The sequence below is a fragment of the Martes martes genome (assembly GCF_963455335.1).
Source record: "Martes martes genome assembly, chromosome: 11".
Classification (NCBI taxonomy): Eukaryota; Metazoa; Chordata; class Mammalia; order Carnivora; family Mustelidae; genus Martes; species Martes martes.
This window is the reverse complement of record NC_137899.1, coordinates 86,560,149-86,580,652: the sequence shown is the minus strand read 5'-3', so window position 1 is coordinate 86,580,652 and position 20,504 is coordinate 86,560,149. Positions and strand designations below refer to the sequence as shown.

The window sequence follows — 20,504 nt, the reverse complement described above, 5'->3', positions numbered from 1 at the left end:
TTTAATATAAATTAAAAAAAACCCTGAAGCAAGCATGACAAATATTTTACATTTGATCATTCTAGGAAGTAAATACACGAAGGTATGTTATTCTTGATGTATATGTATTTTTAATTTCCAAAAGAAAAAGTACTGAAGAATCACAAATAAAATGCACATAATTCAACACTATGTAAGTAAAGCTTGTATACATCAAAAGCCGTTCTATGACTATTTTTAGAAATTATCCTGTTTGCTTTTCTATGTGTTTTTAATTTTTCAAAAATCAAGGGAGGATAAAAAGCAATGAAATGCCAAAAAAAAAAAAAATCAAACATATACCTTGATCACATAAAAAGAAAACCCTGCAAAATCACAAGGAACAATTCTATATCATTTGCTGCATTTTTCTTATTTTTAATTTTTTCAAAAGAAAAATAAAAGATGTTGCCTAATTGGAAACGTGACTTTCTATTATTAAAATTGTGGGAGTCCATTTTAATGTGTTTATCTCGCTGCTAGTCTATAATTTATATTTCAGCGTGGAAATTTGTTTGTATGCCTGTGACAGGTTAATGCAGTTTAAACATGCATTTTTCTTTCGTTGGTTGAATAGTTAAATCGTTACTCAAAGGATTTTAAGTTTCAATTTCAACCATGAGAGGATTCTTTGCTTTTTCAAGGTTAGAAATGTTTCTGGTTCAAAATGCTATTAATTAATAGCTACGTAGTGGATCTATTTAGGGAATTGGTACCGACTCCGGATTAACAGTGGAACTGTTAAATGAGAAAACTTTTTTTTGATGCAGACTTGGGGCTATTTTAAATTTGGTCTGACAGCGGTGGACAGAAATGAAATGTAATTCCAGCCCGCTCAACTCACGATCGTAATTATGAATCGAAAGACATATCAGGTATTAGCATTTTTTTTTCCTTAAAAAAAAAAAAGTTTCTCGGACTCCGCCGGACACCCAGCTGGCGGAGGACCAGCGGGCGCGGCGGGGGGGACGGGGGGGGGCGGCGAAGCCGGCAGGCTGCCCAGAAGTTACGATCGGGGAGTTTTCTCTTTATTAAAATTACCTGGCTCACCAGCAGAGGCAAGAAAGCGAAGACAAGATAATTTCTTAGGCTGTTAAAAATGACTTAGCCCGGTGGGCCCCGCGTTCCGAGGGGGTGTCCTGCGGGCCGGGGCGGGTCCCGCCGCCCCCGCGGGCTCCGGTGCGTCAGGGGCGCGTCAGGCGGGGCGGGCTCCGCGCGGGCGGCGGCGGCGGCGCCGGGCGGCGGGCGGCGCGCACCGGGCCTCCTGCTTCTCGCTCCGAGGCTGCGGGACGGACGCTCCCGAGAACTCTCTCGCCCGCGGCCGGCCGCGCTCGGACGGCGCTCGCCGGCGGCCCGGCGGTGCCAGCATGTCCGCCGCCGTGGCGTGCCTGGACTACTTCGCCGCTGAGTGCTTGGTGTCCATGTCCGCGGGCGCCGTGGTTCACCGCCGCCCGCCGGACCCCGAGGGCGCGGGCGGAGCCGCCGGCTCGGAGGTGGGTGCGGCGCCGCCGGAGTCCGCTCTGCCGGGTCCGGGGCTACCGGGACCCGCGTCGGTCCCCCCGCTCCCCCAGGTCCCCGCCCCCAGCCCCGGCGCGGGCGGCGCCGCGCCCCACCTGCTGGCTGCAAGCGTCTTGGCTGACTTGCGCGGCGGCTCTGGGGAGGGCTTCGGGGAGAACTCGGGGGAAGCTCTGCGCGCCTCGTCCGGCTCCTCCGGCCCGACCCGGGGCTCCGACCCGACCCTGGGCTCAGAGCCGGCCCCAGCCAGCAGCGCGGCGGATATCTCCGGACCCGCGCACTCCTCCGGCGAGCTCGGGGTCCCCGGAGCACCGGACGTCCCCGGAGCGCCTGCGGTCCCCGGGGAGGTCCCCGGCGAGGCCCCTGGGGCCGGCCCCGCCCCCGCCACAGGTCCAGTGCCCCGTCGGAGGCCGGTGACACCCGCCGCCAAGCGCCATCGCTGCCCCTTTCCGGGCTGCAACAAAGCCTATTACAAGTCGTCGCATCTGAAGTCCCACCAGCGCACCCACACGGGTGAGCGCCCTTTCTCCTGCGACTGGCTCGACTGCGACAAGAAGTTCACGCGCTCCGACGAGCTGGCCCGCCACTACAGGACGCACACGGGCGAGAAGCGCTTCTCCTGCCCCCTCTGCCCCAAGCAGTTCTCCCGGAGCGACCATCTGACCAAGCACGCTCGCCGCCACCCAGCCTATCATCCCGACATGATCGAGTACCGCGGGCGCCGTCGCACTCCCCGCGTCGACTCGCAACCCACCGGCACGGTGGACAGCTCCGGCTCCGACCCCGGCCAGGCGCCCAGCCTCACCACTTGCCTGTCTGACAGTCATTGCTGTTAGTCGTCCCCGCCAGGACGATCCCCCCAGGCCATTGTCCCTGCCTTTTCTTTGCCCGTCCCTCTTTTCCCAGAGTCATTAGACCAAGGCACAAGACTGGTTCCTCTGCTTCGAGGGTCGGTCCAGGCAGGCACGTTGGACCCTGGGGAGGGACTGGGGGCCCGAAAACAGCAGGAATTCTTACAACACGTATATCGACCTAAAAAGGAGGGTTGCCTCGAGACGGCCCCTTGGAACTGGTGAGAAGGGGTGAACCCCGGTACTCTCCAGAGTCCTGAAGATTCTCCCTTCCCTGGAACCAGAGATGTGAAACTGGAATTCTCAGGTGCCTGAGGAGCTCCCAGTCTCAAAGGACTCTGGTGTCTTACCCACCCACCAGGGCGGACCTTGGAGACGGTGTCAGGGGTGGCAGTCTTGGAAATGTCCAGGACTGGGGTGGTGAGAGGCCTTTGGAAACAGAAATGATTTCTATTTCTGTAAATAGCAATGTTTACTAATTTATTTTTAGTATCTTTTAAACAGGGAACCCAGGTTGATGGGAGGTTGCTGTTCTCCACTCCCCAATTGCCCCAGCTACCTCTGCTAGGAGAGGCCATGTAAGAGTCCATGTGAATGTATGGCTGGGAGATGCTTCTTGGTGTCTGGGAGCGGTGCGAGTTTGTTTGCAGATCCTGTTGCATGGTTTGGAACCCTGCACTTGCGTCATAGCCTTTCTTCCCATTTGGATTCCTACTCGTGGAGGGAAACTTCCTGGCTCACTCTTGCAGTAAAATTGGTTTAAAAATTTGGAAACAACCATAAAAGTACCAGAAATGAAAGAGTGGTCCAGGCTAGTTCCCCTTTCACCCTCTGGTGACTTTGGGTGAGATCGGTCCAAAACAAGACCTTTCAGGACCATTGTGAACATTCAGGGAAATAGGGGCATGTGGTTCCAGTTGCCCAGTCCAAGTAATCTCAGGTGTGGTAGACTCTGTTCATTTCTTAGTGGCTAATGAGGGGTTTATTACCCTTGGGAAGTGTGCATTTTTGTTTTTGCAGCAAATGAGTTGATGGTTTGGGGAGGGGAAGATGAGAGTGGCTTTCTCCAAAGATCTGGTTTTCCTGGATTTTGGGAAGGAATAGCAAGGTGAAAATTATTATCAAGTAAGAGGACCCTTCTCACTTTACCTTGGAGTCCCTCTGAGTTACACCCTCAGGACCCTTCTGCCCCAATGCAGGACTCAAGCATCAGCAGTATTTATTTTTCTATACGTATCTCTGCTGCTATGAATGAAGTTGTCGGCCACTCTGCTTTTGTATGTGTGAATGTGTATACATGTGACCCTTTTACTAGAGATGGGGCTGAAAGGAATTTCCTGCTCTGGTAAGGTCCTTGCAGGCCCCCCTCCTGAATGTCTTGTAATAGTCCCTCAATCTCATTTGTGGAGGGTGTCATAATCTCAAAGGACCATAACAGCATCTAGGTAAGCAAACTGCTTTTCCCTGTTTTGCAGATGAAGACATCGAAGCCTAGATAAGTTTAAAGTCTCATGCTGAGTTGCTGACAAAAGCCGGGACTAGAACTTAGGTATCTGGCTTTCTAAGTGACTCTTTCCCTCAGGCTTGGTTACCTCACCTCCTCTGTCTCTCTCTCTCTCTCTCTCTCTGGGCCCTTAGTCAAAGGACACCACTCTCCCTTCCTGCCACCAGTATCCCCTCCCTCCCTAATCCCTGTCACTTCTAAGTTCCTTCTAATGCCCAGTCCCTGCTGAACACTCTGCCTGTTGCGTTTAACCCCAAAGCCCTTTTCCTGGCAGGTTGAGTCCATTCCTCCTTCCACACTATGTGGACCTACAGTGGGAATGACTGTTTGGCATTTGGGGAGAGACTTTGTCTTTTGACCTGGTAGATTAATTTTCAGTGCCAGTTCTATTCTTCCTCTGGTCCTGGGTATTATATTTTCCTTGAGAGAGTGAGTGATACAAATTTGACATTGGGACTCTACTAAGTGCTCCTGCACTAAGTGAGGGAAGGATTCCTAAGAAGGACCCAAAGGGTATGCCCTATGACTTTGAAGAGGTCAGTATTTCCTGATGCAGACTAAGCAGGGTGAGTGGGGCTCTTTTTTGAGTTACATATGGGAAGAGGAGGCCCCCAATTGTGTAGGTGGGTTTTTGGTGGTGGGAAGAGTCCTCCCTTCGCTCTGTTTGTCTCCTCAGCTGGGATTGGATGGGAAGGGCACTCTGGGCCCCCTTGAGCATTGTCATTTCCCCTTTGTCTTCTTCAGTAGAAGATCTGCCATTGGGTAGATGAACAACGAAGCTAACAGGAGAGAGACTCCCACTGACTATTCTGGAATTGGGCTCAAGAATGCTTGGCTTTTTCAACCACCTTTGATAAATAACTTTTGAATCTCAAGCTTCTAAACAGTGTCCTTATTTGGGTTCTTCGACCTGGGGGACTTTTGTCTGGGGATGGTCTCTGACAACCTAAGTGTGGTGTGTCTTCCAATGATGACTCTTAGGACTTGGGATGGTAGGGAGGGGGCCACTCAAAACACTCAGAGTAGCCAGATGATGGAGGCAAGATTTATAGGCTAGTCTGTTTTTTTTTTAAGATTTTATTTATTTATTGGGGGTGGGGAGGAGAGCACAAGCAGGGGGAGGGGCAGAGGGAGAAGCAGGCTCCCCACTAAGCAAGGAAGAGGGGGAGAGCACAAGCAGGGGGAGGGGCAGAGGGAGAAGGAGGCTCCCTACTGAGCAAGGAAGGAGGGGGGAGCACAAGCAGGGGGAGGGGCAGAGGGAGAAGCAGGTTCCCCATTGAGCAAGGAACACCCTGATGCAGGACTCAATCCAGGACCCTGGGATCATGACCTGAGCTGAAGGCAGATGCTTAAACAACTGAGCCCCCCTTTTGTCCCATAAGCTAGTCTTTTTTAGTCTTGGGTATTGTTACCCTTTCACTCAGGCAGCCAGACAGCTCTTGAAAAGCAATTATTAGTGAATTGTCTTGGAAAGCGCTTCCTAGTTTTATTGATGTTTCTTTTGCTTCTTTTTGTTAAACAGATGGCGCTCAATTAGCTACTGAGTCTGGGGATTGGTTAGGGTCACCTGAACCTCTGGGCCCTTCCCCACGCCAGCCATCCTGAGTTCTGATGTAGGAATGACCAAAGCCTTTAACAGAATCTACTGATAGAACTCTTCCTGAATTCTGGTTTGGGAGCTGGGAATGAATTCCAGGTTAGATCTTGGGTGCAAGGGAATTGGATCCCCAGTCCCTGCTGGGAGGGTGTGAAGAGTAAAGACCTTGCCCCTATCCACAGGGACAAGAATCTGTCATTTGTCCCTATTTCCCTGTTCTCCAAGTAGGGAACTATACTGGGATACTACTCTTGGCCCTTCTCTACCTCTTAGTCACTTTTTCCCAAAGGAAGGTTGTGTTCTCTGATGGAGACACAGGGAAGAGGGTCATTGTACACACACACACATGCACAAACACACACACACACACGGACATGTGCACGTGCATGCACAGACACACAGATGTGTGCATGCACACGCGTGCGCTCTACACTCTTTTCTTTCTCTTGTAACTTTTTGCCTGCAATGTGTATGCAGTCCATTCAGATCCAGCTTTCACCTAGCATGCACACCTGCTGAGGCCCAGACCTGCCTTCCAGAGGCAGGTCTGAAGAGCACCTCCCTCTGTTTCCACGTTTGGAGCAGCCATGCCCCCTTGCAGCACTCCAGGTGTTTCCTTTGTATATTCTCCTTTGGGTAGGTAATCCCAATATCAGGAGTTGGGGGTGATTGGAGCAGCAGATGGTATTAGAAAGCCCAATTCTGGCCATAGATACAGCTTCATCAACAAAATATTGATTTTTTAAAATAATTTATTTATTTGACAGAGATCACAAGTAGGCAGAGAAGCAGGCAGAGAGAGAGGAGGAAGCAGGCTCACTGCTGAGCAGAGAGCTTGATGCGGGGCTCGATCCCAGGACCCTGAGACCATGACCTGAGCTGAAGGCAGAGGCTTTAACCCACTGAGCCGCCCAGGTGCCCCAAAATATTGATATTTTGATCCTCATTAGTCTGATTCCTGTACCTATTACCCAGGTGGTTGAGAACTGAGAGAGGAAGGGAATGTGATTAATTTTCTCCCTTAAGCCCCAACCCATGCAAATATGCTTTGGCTATATATCTTAGGAAAAAGCACTCTGATAGGAATTAAGGAACCAAAGTAAGACATGTGGAGATGGGACGTCTAGTGTGCCATGGCACAGGTCTTTGGCACGTTAGTGATCTTGGACCATTCGGTTCTTTGGCCTTTTCAAGGCCTAGCAGCTTATAGTAACTAGCTTGCATACCCAAGCTACTTTTTTAGAGGTACTGGACATAGGACTCTGTGAAAGCAGGTTGCGCGGGCCACTGTGGCTGATCTTGGTTCACATAGATATAGTTGAGGCAGACTTGTTGCAGAAGGGAGAAACACTATTTAAAAAAAAAAAAAAAAGATTTGTTTTTTTGAAAGAGAGCACAGGGTGGGGCAGAGAGAGAAAGAGAATCCTGAAGCAGACTCCAAACTAAGTAGTGAGCCTGAGGGGCTTGATCCCAGGACCCTGAGATCATGACCTGAGCTGTAATCAAGAGTCGGATGTTTAACCGACTGAGCCACCCAGGTGCCCCAGGGGAAGCACTGTTGAATGGAACAATTTGTGCTGCCTTTATTGTCAGCCAGAATTGTAGATGAGTACTTTAAGGTGCAATGGCATAAGTTCTGTGTGAACTTCAAAACAAAAGCTTAGCAGATTCTATCCCTAAAACTGTGCTGGGGATTAGCAGGTGGCATTAGATCAGTTTCATCCAATTTGGTTCTCTCTTATCTTTTTATTTTTTTTTTTAAGATTTTTATTTGGGGTGCCTGGGTGGCTCAGGTATTAAGTGTCTGCCTTCAGCTCAGATCAGGATCCCAGGGTCCTGAAATTGAGCCCCGCATCACATCAGGCTCCCTGCTTAGCGGGAAGCCTTCTTCTCCCTCTCCTTTTAAAAAAATTTAAAAAAAAAATTTAAGACTCTCTTTAAAAAAGATTTTTTTATTTATTTGAGAGAGAGGGAACATGAGCTGGAGAGGGGAGAGGGAGAAGCAGACTCCCTGCTGAGTGGGGAGCCCCATGTGGAACTCCATCCCAGGACCCTGGGATCATGACCTGAGCTGAAGGCAGAAACTCAACGGACTGAACCACCCAGGTGCCCTGTTGCCTTTCATCTTGATTTGAATTACATCCTTTATAGGGTCAGGGAGAGACCTACGGGAGGGACCAAGTTCTTTATTTCACAAGGGGTACCCAGCGTCACCTTCTGTTTTTGTCCCAAGTTGGTGCCAGGTATGTGGACTATATAAACCCTGACAGTGAAATTTCAGGGACTCAATCTATGTTTTGTCACAGAGGGATAGTGGATTTTAATCATAAATATAAAAAAAGAGGATGCAAATGTTTGTTGTATATGGGCTTGGGATAGAGAGAAGCCATGCCATTATAACCGCAAAGAATAGGAAGGCTGTTTTTTAAAGGGTGTGCCTGGATTCTTCTTTTCTTAAGAATCAAGTCTTGAGGAAATAAAATAGGGATCATATTTGTCTCAAATGTATGTTTAGATCTGGAAGTCAAAATGGAAGAGTGGGAGGGTAAAAAATGAATAAAGACAGGTTGATTGAACTGGAGGAAAGGAAGGATTTCTTTAGAAGAAAGGTGGTGTTCTTAATTGACAATACAAATGGGAAATTAAAAAAAGCTCAGAAGCTAACGCATATTAAAGATAAGATATATAAGAGGGTGGTAGTTTAGTCATTGATAGGCTAGAGGAGGTGACTGGAATGCAGTGAGATAATAATAGAAGAAGGGGAGCTCTCAGAGAGAAAACAAGACTGCATACTTCTGCCAGGTATCTCAGATCCATGGGAATGTTGAGAGGTACCTACCTAAATCTATAGATAAACCATTAGAAAATCATCCTTTTAACACTGGGATATGTTGGATACAGAGTACGTAGACAATACTTTCAACATTTTTGGTTAGTCTTAGGAATATCACCACTGAAATGGAATAGGAATATTTGGGGTGCCCGGGTGGCTCATCAGAGAACCCTTGATTTTGACTCAGGTTGTGATGTCAGGGTCCTGGGATCCAGCCTTGAGTCAGACTCTGTGCTCAGTGTGGAGTCTGCTTGTCCCTCTCCCTCTGCTCCTTTCTCTCTCTCTCTGAAATAAATTAAAAAAAAAGAAAGAAAGAAAGAAATGGAATAGGACTACAAGTATGGCTCAGAGAACATACAGAGTTAGGTCTCCGACAGAAAGCATAGGGTGGAAGAAACATGTAAAACATCAAAGTTTTTAACAGGAATCAGGAAGAAATAAGCATGATCATCTCATTTGATTTCAAAGTAAGTATTTTTGAAAACTCAACACCAATTCGTGATATAATTTGAAAACTCCTTCGCAGGGGTGCCTAAATGGCTCAGTCGTTAAGTGTCAGCCTTGGGCTCAGGTCATGATTCCAGTTTGAATGGAGTCCCGTGTCAACCTCCCTGCTCAGTGGGAAGCCTGCTCTCCCACTCCCCCTACTTGTGTTCCCTCTCTCTGTGTGTCTCTCTGTCCAATAAATAAAAATAAAATAATTTTTTAAAAAAGGAAAAGGAAAAAGAAAACACTCTGGCAAACTAGTAACAAAAAAAGATAATAAAGAGTATCTTTAACAAACCTATAGTAAACCTCAAACTTAGTGTTGAAAGATTACAGGCATTTCTATTGACCATATAGTGAGATAAATAGTCTTAAAAACTCCAGGCAGGTAATCACATAAAAATACAACAAAAATATAACCAAAACTCATGTATTGGAAAATGTAAAAGCAAACCTGTACATGGCTCAAACAACAAGGACAATTACAAAATTTAGACCTGAATGAAAACCAAAAGCACTACAGAGGAAAACTTCTGGGATGCACGAAAACAAACAGAGAAGAAATGTTCTTTATAGCCTTAAGTTGTTTAGCAAAAAAAAAAAAAAAGAGAAGAGACGCCTGGGTAGCTCAGGCTCTGAAGCATCTGCCTAGGGCTCCTTGCTCAGTGAGGTGTCTGTTTCTCCCTCTCTTGCTCCCCCTGCTCTCTTGCTCTCTCTCACTCTGGCTCTCTCTCCAATTTTATTTATTTATTTGAGAGAGAGAGAGAGAGTGAGTGAATGAGAACACACACACACACACACACAGAAGTGGGGGGTGGTGCAGAGGGAGAAGCAGGGTCCTGCGGATCAGAGAGAGCCTGACAAGGAGCTCGATCTTAGGACTCTAGGATCATGACCTGAGCCAAAGGCAGATGCTTAGCCAACTGAGCCACCCAGGGACCCCAGTACATAAAATCTTAAAAAAAAAAAAAGAAATGCTGAAAGTGAATGAACTAAGCTTTCATCTCCAAAGAAAAAGGAAAACAAACCCAAAGAAAGTAGAAAAAGACATTACCACGAACTACGCATTCTCATTATGGAAGATATTGCCCCCAAGGTAGCAAAAATTGGTTCTTGAGGGGTCGAAACATGTTTGATATTACAATGATTGTGGCCCTTCAAAAGACCATACCACATAAACACTATACACTTTTTAGGTGGTTTAGGTGGGGAGGAGTTGGAGTTGGTCATCAGGAAAAAAATGTCTTGAAAGTCTCCTAGAGAGGGTGATAATGAAGAAAGGTTGAAAGACATGCTGTAGATAAAAGCCAAACCTAGTGAAACAGAAAGAAAAAGTGAGAACCGATGAGTAAAACTTTTAAAAGCCTAGTTTTTAAACTACGGAAGTATGATTAAGAAAAAAGAGAAAAGACACAAAAAATTTATCAGGAATTAAAAAGATGAAAAATCATGTAGCACATGAGCAGGTTTTAGAAATCAAAACAGAAAAATGCAAACAAACTTTGTATCAGTAGAGTTGAAAAATATGGATAATTTTATAGGAAAATAGAAAACTTTAAGATAGTCTAAGAAAATGTAGAAAAATCAGAAATTGAAATGGCAGTCAAAGATGTAGTCTCCAAAATGGCATTAGGTCTAGGTGGTTGTATAGGAAAATTCTCTAAATTTTCAAGAAACAGGTAATTTCCATCTTTAATAAATTGTTCCGAATCACAGGAAAAAAATTATCCAATTTACATTACATGATATAGTTAAACTAACTGTAATACCAAAACAAATGAGAGGCAAAACAAACAAACAAACAAAAAACCCTAACCACTTTTATTTATGAAGATGGGTGCAAAAATCCTGAAAAAATTATTAGAAATTCTAATCCAGCAGTGAATGAAAAAATAATGCATTATGATTGTATGAAATTTATCTAAAAATGCATTTTAATTCAATAATAGAGATCTATCAATATAACTCACTTCATTAATTGAAGAAAGGAGAAAAATCAATGTCTTTTTTATATGCCAGCAGTCATCAATCAGAAAAGGTAATAGACTGATACCATATATGGTAGCAATTAGTAACATAAAGAACCTCTATAGGTAAGTCTATAAAACTTTTACTGAATGACGTCAAAGAAAATATGACTAAGTAGAGATAAATATTGTATCTGTGGGTGGTAAAACTCAATAGTATAAAGATGTCAGTCTTTTTCTCAAATTTATACACTTAATGCAATTCCAGTCAAAACCCCAAAAAGATGTTTCATGAAACTTTTTCAAGGAAATATTATAGTAGATTGTGGAGGAAAAATGAGGAAGAATTGCTTTACAGATATCAAAATGTTACAAAGCTGTGGTCTGGTCATTAAAATGGTGTGATAAAGTGCGGGTAAGTGGAATTGCATGAAGAACTCAGAAACAGATCTGTGAATATAGAAGAGTTTGGCATATGAGAGTGGCACTTCAGATCAGTGGAGAAAAGACAGACTAGTTTGTTAATGCTTTTGAGATAATTGGCTTTTCATGATGAAACAAAGTAACAAAACACAAAATTACTTTCTATCTCAAATCTTTCAGAAAAATAAATTTCAGATGACAAATATCTAAACATTTAAGCCATAAAAATATTAGTAAGAAAAAAACCCCTGGGAATTATCGTAGCAGATAAGGAAGACTTTTTTACCAAGGACACACACAAAATTTTTTTTAAGATTTTATTTGAGAGAGAATGAACAAGTGAGCACAGGAGCAGGGAGAGAGGAAGAGGGAGAAGCAGACACTCCCTCTGAGCGGGGAGCCGGATGCAGGACTTGATTCCAGGATCCTGAGATCATGACCTGAACCGAAGGCAGATACTTAACTGACTGAGACATCCAGGATCCCCAAGACACAAAAATTTTTTAAATAAAAATTCAAAGATGGAAAAGACAGATTTAATTGCATCAAAATTCCAAGACACTTTCTAATTTTTTTTGTCTTTTTATTAACATATAATGTATTATTAGCCCCAGGGGTACAGGTCTGTGAATCGCCAAGTTTACACTTCACAGCACTCACAATAGCACATACCTTCCCCTGGGGAATATACCTGTCCATACCTATACCAGGAATATACCTGTCCATATCCCAACCACCCTCTCCCTACCCCCATCCCCCAAGCAACCCTCAGTTTGTTTTGTGAGATTAAGAGTCTCAAATGGTTTGTTTCCCTCCCGATCCCATCTTCTTTCATTTATTCCTTTCCTACCCTCCAAACCCCCATGTTGCCTCTCAACTTCCTCATATCAGGGAGATTATATGATAATTGTCTTTCTCTGATTGACTTATTTCGCTCAGCATAATACCCTCTAGTTCCATCCACGTCATTGCAAATGGAAAGATTTCATTTCTTTTGATGGCTGCATAGTATTCCATTGTGTATATATATACCACATCTTCTTTATCCATTCATCTGTTAATGGACATCTAGGTTCTTTTCCAAGATGTTTTCTATCTGAAAACCTCCACCAAGTTAAAGATTAAGCTACACTCTGAGGAAAAAAAAAAATTAACGGGCACTGGATTAATATCCAGAATATATAAAGTCCCAAAGATGTAAGAGATAAGGACCCAAAAAAGTGGTTAAAAGATAACAAGGGGCACCTGGGTGGCTCAGTGGGTTAAAGCCTCTGCCTTCGGCTCGGGTCGTGATCCCAGGGTCCTGGGATCGAGCCCCACATTGGGCTCTCTGCTCAGCGGGGAGCCTGCTTCCTCCTCTCTCTGCCTACCTCTCTGCCTGCTTGTGATCTCTATCTGTCAAATAAATAAATAAAATCTTTAAAAAAAAAAAAAAGATAACAACAAGCAATTTAAAGAAAGGACTGAGACACTCTGGCAATCTTTAGCTTTATATGTTTAATGCTTTTGCTCTTTTAAAAGGAGAATATCTTCATGTATCGCTTACATTGTTAACAGTTTTAATATTTTTTAGGAGGGGAAAACACTATTGGTTAAAAAAGAAAAGCAGATGGTAAAGTAGGAAATGACATACTAGGCAAATGTTAATAAAAGGAGGTGTGACAAAATATCAGTCAAAACCAAATTCGAAGTCCAAAACATTCATGGGGCAAAGATTTCCTAGAGAGAAAGTTTCTAAAGCAACCAAGACCCTTTTTGCCCATATATTAGGGATGTCAGCTCAGGAGTTCTAGAGCCTATCCTAGGACTTGGACAAGAGTTTCCTCTCCCATCCCTCACTAGGAATTCAAAGACCCATTCCCATTGTCTAAACTCACTGCAGGGAGGGGAAGAATGCCAATAAAGGTTAAATCCCAAAGGGACCAAACCCAACTGAAATTCTCTCGGGAAACTACCCCCCCAACCCCAAGACACTTCTTTCTTCTCCTTCAGAATATTCTTTGTCTCTCTCATTTTTCCACAACAGCTTGACCTAGAATGCTAGTTCCCCTTTCAAAATATTCTAGTTTAGTAAAGGGCAAGAAAATAAAAACAATCTTAAAATGTACAAACATTTACAGGACGGTAGCTAACTGCCATCTGCTAACTGCTAACTGTACCTTACTAACATGCTCCTACTTCTTTAATGATAGAGGAAAAATCTAAAGTTGTCAGACTCTCTCTCAGGGCTGCCTCCTTTCAAGGGTCTCTTTCCTCCTTCCTACCATGGTTTCTGAATGCTGGGAGCGTATATGTTCCTTTGAGGGCAGAAAGGGAAGCAGTCTCAGGACTGTATTCTGTGTTGTCCTATGGTCCTCACTCATTTTCCATGCTGTGTGGCTGTTCCAGGTATCCCTAGGCATATAGTGCTTGTGCCAAATGAGTTGCAACAGGTCCTATTGGGTTCTTTTGGCTGCCTTTCTCATACTGCTGGAACCTATGTTTCTGCTGCAGCCTCTTATTATGAGGTCTCTATGGAGAGACTTGGTCTTATTCCAAATGCAGACCTTGTCAGGACCTTGGGTTCTCCCAGCAATTTTGGACCCTCTTACCAAGGCATGAAAAACACTCTGGTTCCTCTCCACACACTGCAAGGCCACAGAGAACTGTAACAGACACAGGTCCATCTGCCTAACCACCTCACAGCCATTTCAGAATTACTACTGGATTGGTACCATATTGCTAAGCACCACACTGAACATGGAGTGGATGTGACATTCCAGATTCTACCTCAACTTATCTGGGTTTCCTGATGTTGTATCCCCCCTCCCCATTCTGGGCCAAAGCCCAAGGAATGAAGGGCTGATGGAAGCCTTCTAAGTCATCGAAGCACCAAGTAAGCCTAGTCTCAACTTCTCTAACCGTCCCCCTTCCTTGGCTCTCCCAACTAGAACACTTCATTTCCTCCTTCAGTAGGTAACAACTTCCCACCATCATACGCCAACTTCACTTTGCCTATTGATTATAGTAAAACTTTCTGTCCAGACTACAGGCTTTCCTCTTAATATCTAAGAGTGTTTAAAATTCAGAACTTCCTTTACTGTCCCAACAAAGCTTTTAAGACTATTATTTAGCTATAGGCTTCAATAGCTGAACTAGAATCATTAATTACCTTTGCATTCCTGCTCTAACAATCACGATGTTCTCTGAGGCAAATAGATGCCTCTGGGTAAAAAGGGAATGATCACATGGGAGGAAATAAGGGGAAAAGAAAAATCACATTAATATTTTTCAAAACACCTCTCCCACACCCCATTTTTAGTCTGGTTAAAGATCAAGTTATTAGTTCTGAAGGTGGAGCTAAGAACAGGGTTGTACTTCCCTCTAACTAATCGGGCCTTAATAAGAGAACGTACCTACAAAATAGAAATAAAACCAGAGGAAGTTTAATTAGTCTTCTGCAGATGCCTAGAATCCAGAAAAGCTCAAGGGAAAGGAAGGATGACAATTATTACCTCCCTGAGCAGGGTATGTATGGCACAAGTAAGTGACATCAGAGGGTATCAGCAGTATCCTGTCACCTTGCTGGTCCCCAAGGAGTTCTAGGTCCACTCATCCAGTCAAGAGAGGGAAGGCAATTTGGTCAGTGGGTTCCAGCAGGGGTCAGCAATGGATTGGACAGGAGTACCTCTAGCAGCCCCAAAGACGGTGCTAGAAGCTTTCCTTCTGGGGTTATGTGTACTCATGGCTTTTACCTAAAAGAATCAGGCTTTCATGGGCCAGGACTACATTTCAACAAATATTTATTGAGCATTTACAATGTGTCAGGCACTGTTATAGGCACTTAGGATATATATGTGGGGGGGGAGGGGGAGATCCCTGCCTGTATGATTTCATATTCCTGCAGAAGGGATATAGAAAGAAACAATAAGTGAATTATATAGTATGTTAGGTAAAAATTCCATAAAGGTATGGAATTTAAAAAAAAAATAGAGTAGGCCAAGTGGAATTAGGACTGCTGGGTGGGAGTAGGGGTTAGATTGAGGTAATGAACAGGGTGATCTGGATAGGCTTTGTCATGCAAACAAGACAAGAACAAGGGCTTGAAGTAGCCAGGGGGGAAGGTGTTCAGGTCTCCGGAACAGTGAAAGAAACCACCATAGGGAGCGAGATAATAATTAAAACCAAAAATAAAAACAAACAAACAAAAACCAAAGCCAGGAAGGAGAGCAACATTGTAGGAGCACGTTATGATCAGAAGGAAGAAGGGATCCCAGATCATATGGACCTTATAGGCCACTGTGATGACAAAGGCTTTTTCTCTGGGTGAAATGGAGAGTCACCAAAGATTTCGAGCAGAAGCATGATATGATTTATTTTGGGTTTAAATGGATCATTCTGACTGCTGTTTGAAGGATTTAAACTAAGAAATATGTTGGGTGACAATGTAATTAATTTAAGTAAAAGATGATGGTGGCTTAGAGAAGACAGAAGCAGTCAGAATCTGACATTTTTATTTATTTATTTATTTATTATTTTTTATTTTTTATTAATTTATTTTTATTTATTTATTTATTTATTTTAAAGATTTTATTTATTTATTTGACAGAGATCACAAGTAGGCAGAGAGGCAGCAGAGAGAGAAGAGGAAGCAGGCTCCCTGACGAGCAGAGAGCCCGATGTGGGGCTCGATCCCAGGACCCTGAGATCATGACCTGAGCTGAGGGCAGAGGCTTCATCCACTGAGCCACCCAGGCACCCCGAATCTGACATTTTAAAAGGACAAGCCAATAGACTTCTCTAGGGGATTTGGCATGGGGAGGGAGAGAATGAGAAGAATCAGAGTGACTCAAAGTTCTTCGACCAGAGTGCTGGGAGGTCGGAGTTGCCATCAACCAAGATGAGGAAGGCGAGAAGTGCAGGTAGGCTTGTAGGAGAAGAACAGGTGTTCCGCTTCAGACATGTTGAGTCTGAGCATGTTCAGTGTCCCCGTAGAAAATCTGAAGAGACAATGAAGTCAGTCTGGAGTTGGAGAGAAAGGTCTGGGCTAGAAATAAACATGTGGGAATTGACAGCATATTTAAAGCTGTAAGTCCACATCAGCTCCTCGAGAGAGAATGTAGAGGGAGAAGAGAAGGGCTAGGACTGACCCCTGGGGTGCTCCAACAGAACAACTGAGAGAGTTGAGGAGGAAACAACAAAGGGGACTGAGCTGTGACCAGAGGAGTAGGAGAAAGCCAAGCGCCTGGCGTCCCAGAAGCCTAGTGAAGAAAGTATCCGAAAAGGGAGTGGTCCACTTGGTCAGGTGCTCATGCTATTTTCAAGTAGGATGAGACGTGGGGAGCTGGCCGTTCACTTTAGCCGCTAGAGGGTCATTAGTGACCTTGGTAAGAGCACTCTGGTTGTAGAGTGGTAGGAGTAAATGCCAGATTGCCATGATTTGGGGAAAACAGGAAAGAACCCGAAGACCATGATTATAGGGCACTATTCTGAGACATTTTTCTGCAAATGGGAGCAAAGAAATGGAATGGAAATTATTGGGAAAAAACGGGGTAAAGGAAAGTGATTACTTTAAAAAAAATGAGGAAAGGGATGCCTGGGTGACTCAATCAGTTGAGGGTCTGCCTTCGGCTTAGGGCAGGATCCCAGAGTTTTGGCATCAAGTCCTGCATTGGAGTCCCTGCTTAGCAGGGAGTCTGCTGCTCTCTCTCTCCCTCTGCCCTTCTGCCTTCCCCACCCCTACCCCTTGTGCTCTTTTTCTCTCTCTCACTCTCTCAAATAAATGAATAAAATCTTTAAGATTTTATTCATTTATTTGACACACACACACACACACACACACACACACAGAGATCACAAGTAGTCAGAGAGGCAGGCAGAGAGGGAGGGGGATGCAGGCTCCCTGCTGAGCAGCAAGCCCGATGCAGGGCTCGATTCCAAGATACTGAGATCATGACCTGAGCTGAAGGCAGAGGCTTAACCCACTGAGCCACCCAGGCACCCCTGAATAAAATCTTTTTTTAAAATGAGGAAAAATAGTCTTTATATGCTAACGAAAATGATCCAAGAGAGACTTAAAAGTTGCTAATGCAAGACAGAGATGGGGAGAATTGAAGGAGTGATTTTTTTTTTAAGATTTTATTTATTTGAGAGAGAGAGAGCAAGAGACAGGTAGCATACACAAGCCCGGGAAGAGGCAGAGGGAGAAGCAGACTCCCCACTGAGCAGGGAGACTGATGCAATGCGGGACTCCATCCTAGGACCCTGAGATCATGACTCGACCCACAGGCAGATGCTTAACTGACTGAGCCACCCAGGCGCCCTGAAAGACTGATATTCTTGAGGAGGCATAGGGCATTGGAATCTAGAGCAGATGTGGAGGCATTAATTTTAGTGAGGAGAATGGATATTTCATCTTTGAAGTAGTTGGAGATCCAGATCTCTTCCCCATCGAAGCCTGTTCAACATTTTAATAACCCTTAGTTACTCAATTACGACTACAAAGTCTATAATGGGGCATTTGCTTCCGTGATGAATTTCCAGGTTGGACAGTAAAAGGAAAAGGTCCATCAAGAGTTTTGGGCGCCTGGGTGACTCAGTTGGTTGGGCGACTGCCTTCGGCTCAGGTCATGATCCCGGACTTCCAGGATCGAGTCCCGCATCGGGCTCCCAGCTCCTTGGGGAGTCTGCTTCTCCCTCTGACCTTCTCCTCTCTCAAGCTCTCTCTCAAATAAATAAATAAAATCTTAAAAAAAAAAAAAAGAGTTTTGAGGTATTAATTCTGAGTTTCAAACCCTACATATCTTTATCCTTAGATTATTAATATTTTATAATTTCTCTTCCCAGCACCATTTTTAAGGATGAGTGGGGGCATTTTGATCTGGAGTTACTGGAGTGACTGAGACAGAGTCTTCTAGTCCATTTTGGCAAAATGTTGGTCATTAGTTACAGTAATGTCCTTGTAACAGGCAATCTTGCCTTGTTGCCCAGGAGGTCCTGAACATATATGCAGTCCTCTTTAGAGGACCACTGTGACTGTGTTGAGGGTCTGGTTCATCCTGATGTAGTTCTTATGGTATAGAGATAGTTTTTGTTTTGGAGTCCTGGAAAATAGACCTACCTTCCCATCTTCCCAAGTATTTGTATAGCGAACACAAAAACACTCTTCTCAGGCAGCCATCAGCTTAATGGGTTTGGGGTCATAGACAGTGTCACAGTGATATTCCCTGGGATTATTTGTGAGATTTGCCCTTGCCCCTCACTGTGTGTGCTTTAGGTCTAGCATTAAAGGGTTTCAGCATTCATTCTTTATACTTTGGCGGAGACATAAGGCACTTTATTGACTAGGGCATGGTAGGTCAACCATTCCGTTATTGCCCAGAATACCAAGTTTAGTTCAACAAAAGCTGAAAGATTTTTTCCAGGGCTGTAATTGGATGCTGTCTGTGGCAATATACAGAATATATATAATATACAAAATATATAATATATTAATATATAATATTATAAAAATATAAATATAATTATAAATTATAAATTTAAATATAAATATAATTTTATATTATAAAAATATATACTATATATATTATATATATATAATATACAAATACATCCAGAGGTTCAGAGACCACTTGTTTATTTTTTAAGACTCCATGTCCTGCCAAAGCGATAGGAGGCACAACACCAAACAAGGAGGCCAGTCAAGGAGCCCCCAGGTAGAAGGCTGATGGGTGACTAGGTAGATAAGCTATAATAAGATACTGGTAACTCGACAAGTTTATGAGGCCCCGAGTCTTCTTTGAAAAAGCCACCTTCAGGGGCAAATCCACATGACAACAGGCATTTTATACTCAGAAGTGAGAAAAGTCACTGGGATTATGGAGCTTGGAGATCCACAAATACTTCTGAATGGGCTCTGGATAAGGGCATCATTGATGCAATCCTGCAAGAAAGTTCTGAGGGAGAAAGGAACACCAGGAGAAAGGTCTTGCCATTCCACAAAATGGTAGAAGTCAGAAGAATTCAAGCAACTATAGTTAATTATGCTGAGAGTAAGCTGCCGAGCATCACAAGTAAGGGGAATGCTGCTCGTTGGAGTACACCAAGATCTAAAGAAAAACATGGACCATATCAATGGCAGCAAATAATTGTAGTAGGTGTTATATCCGAGCCAAGTTAGAGACGCACGCAACAATCTCTATGAGTCACCTGTGGCTAATCTTTTTAAGAGGCCGTATGGGAGATTTAAGAGATAACAGGAAAATGACTTCTCTTGGAGCCTATCAGGCCTAGTTGATGTATTTTCCTTAAAAGTCACAAGGCACCAGACATTGCCATGTCATTTAAGATCCCAGCAAGAAACACGGCACACTCAAATTGGGTCAATAGAGGAGAGACTAATAAAGCTACTATCGTCAAAGTTGTGCATAGAGGTTAAGCAAGGGATAGTTCAGTATCCTGAGGCTAGTAACTTGGGGTGCCATTACCGTTTCTAGACTTAAAAGAGCAAGGAGAAGGGCTGGCCAGATCCTGAAAAGAGAGAGAGCTGTGCAGGGAGGTCCCCAGACAGGTGTGATGCTCTTCAGTTTAGGGGGAAGCCAACTTGTAAAAAGCTGCTAGGTGGGAATCTAGAAAAAACTACCCAAATCTCACTCTCCTCCCTTCCACAGATCTTTCCTTACTTATTCCCCATTGGCCAAACCTAACTAGAAGCCAGAGGACAAGAGAGTGTTTTGGCTGGGTCAGACTGCTGAGGATGAGAAGCAGGGAAAGGTAGAGTGTGGTTATCGAGGGATATCAAAAGGAGGGATATTGAAAGCTAGCCAAGAAAATGTCAATAACTTGGGAGAGCTATTGGGATACCAGTGGGTTTTGTTTTGTTTTGTTTTGTTTTTTAACTTCCTTAGGTGATAGAAAAAAATTCCTATTCACTGAAAACAGGAGATCCCGAAAGCACATCATGGAACAGTAGGTCTCACTGACATTCCCTAAGACAAGCAGTACTCCCATGTGGTTGGCGTGGCCAGTAAGATCAACTTTGAAAAACATTACCTTTTACCAATTTACAATTTTAATGCTCTTTTATCCTTATTACAGAGCAGGAACGATACATTTCCACTGTAGACCATTTAGAAAAACTGAAAACGGAAAAGAAAAACAGTCTTGTAATCCCACATTGTGCTAATCACTGCTAATATTGTGGAATATATATTGTAAGTTTCTTGAGCATACCTTACATAGGTATTTGTATATATTTTTAACTTTGTATTTTCACATGATTTTAGACAGGAAGTTGCAATAATATTTCACACAATTGCCATCTCGTTTTCAC

General features: G+C 43.9%; 1 protein-coding gene across 1 annotated transcript; it reads left to right on the top strand.

Moving 5' to 3' along the window:
- Positions 1-1,385: 1,385 nt before the first annotated feature.
- Positions 1,386-2,369, top strand: KLF14 (KLF transcription factor 14; the record flags this gene model as incomplete). Its single annotated transcript, XM_080819114.1, has 1 exon — positions 1,386-2,369. The coding sequence occupies one exon, from the start codon at positions 1,386-1,388 to the stop codon at positions 2,367-2,369; it is 984 nt and encodes a 327-aa protein (XP_080675240.1).
- Between the last annotated feature and the right edge of the window lie 18,135 nt (positions 2,370-20,504).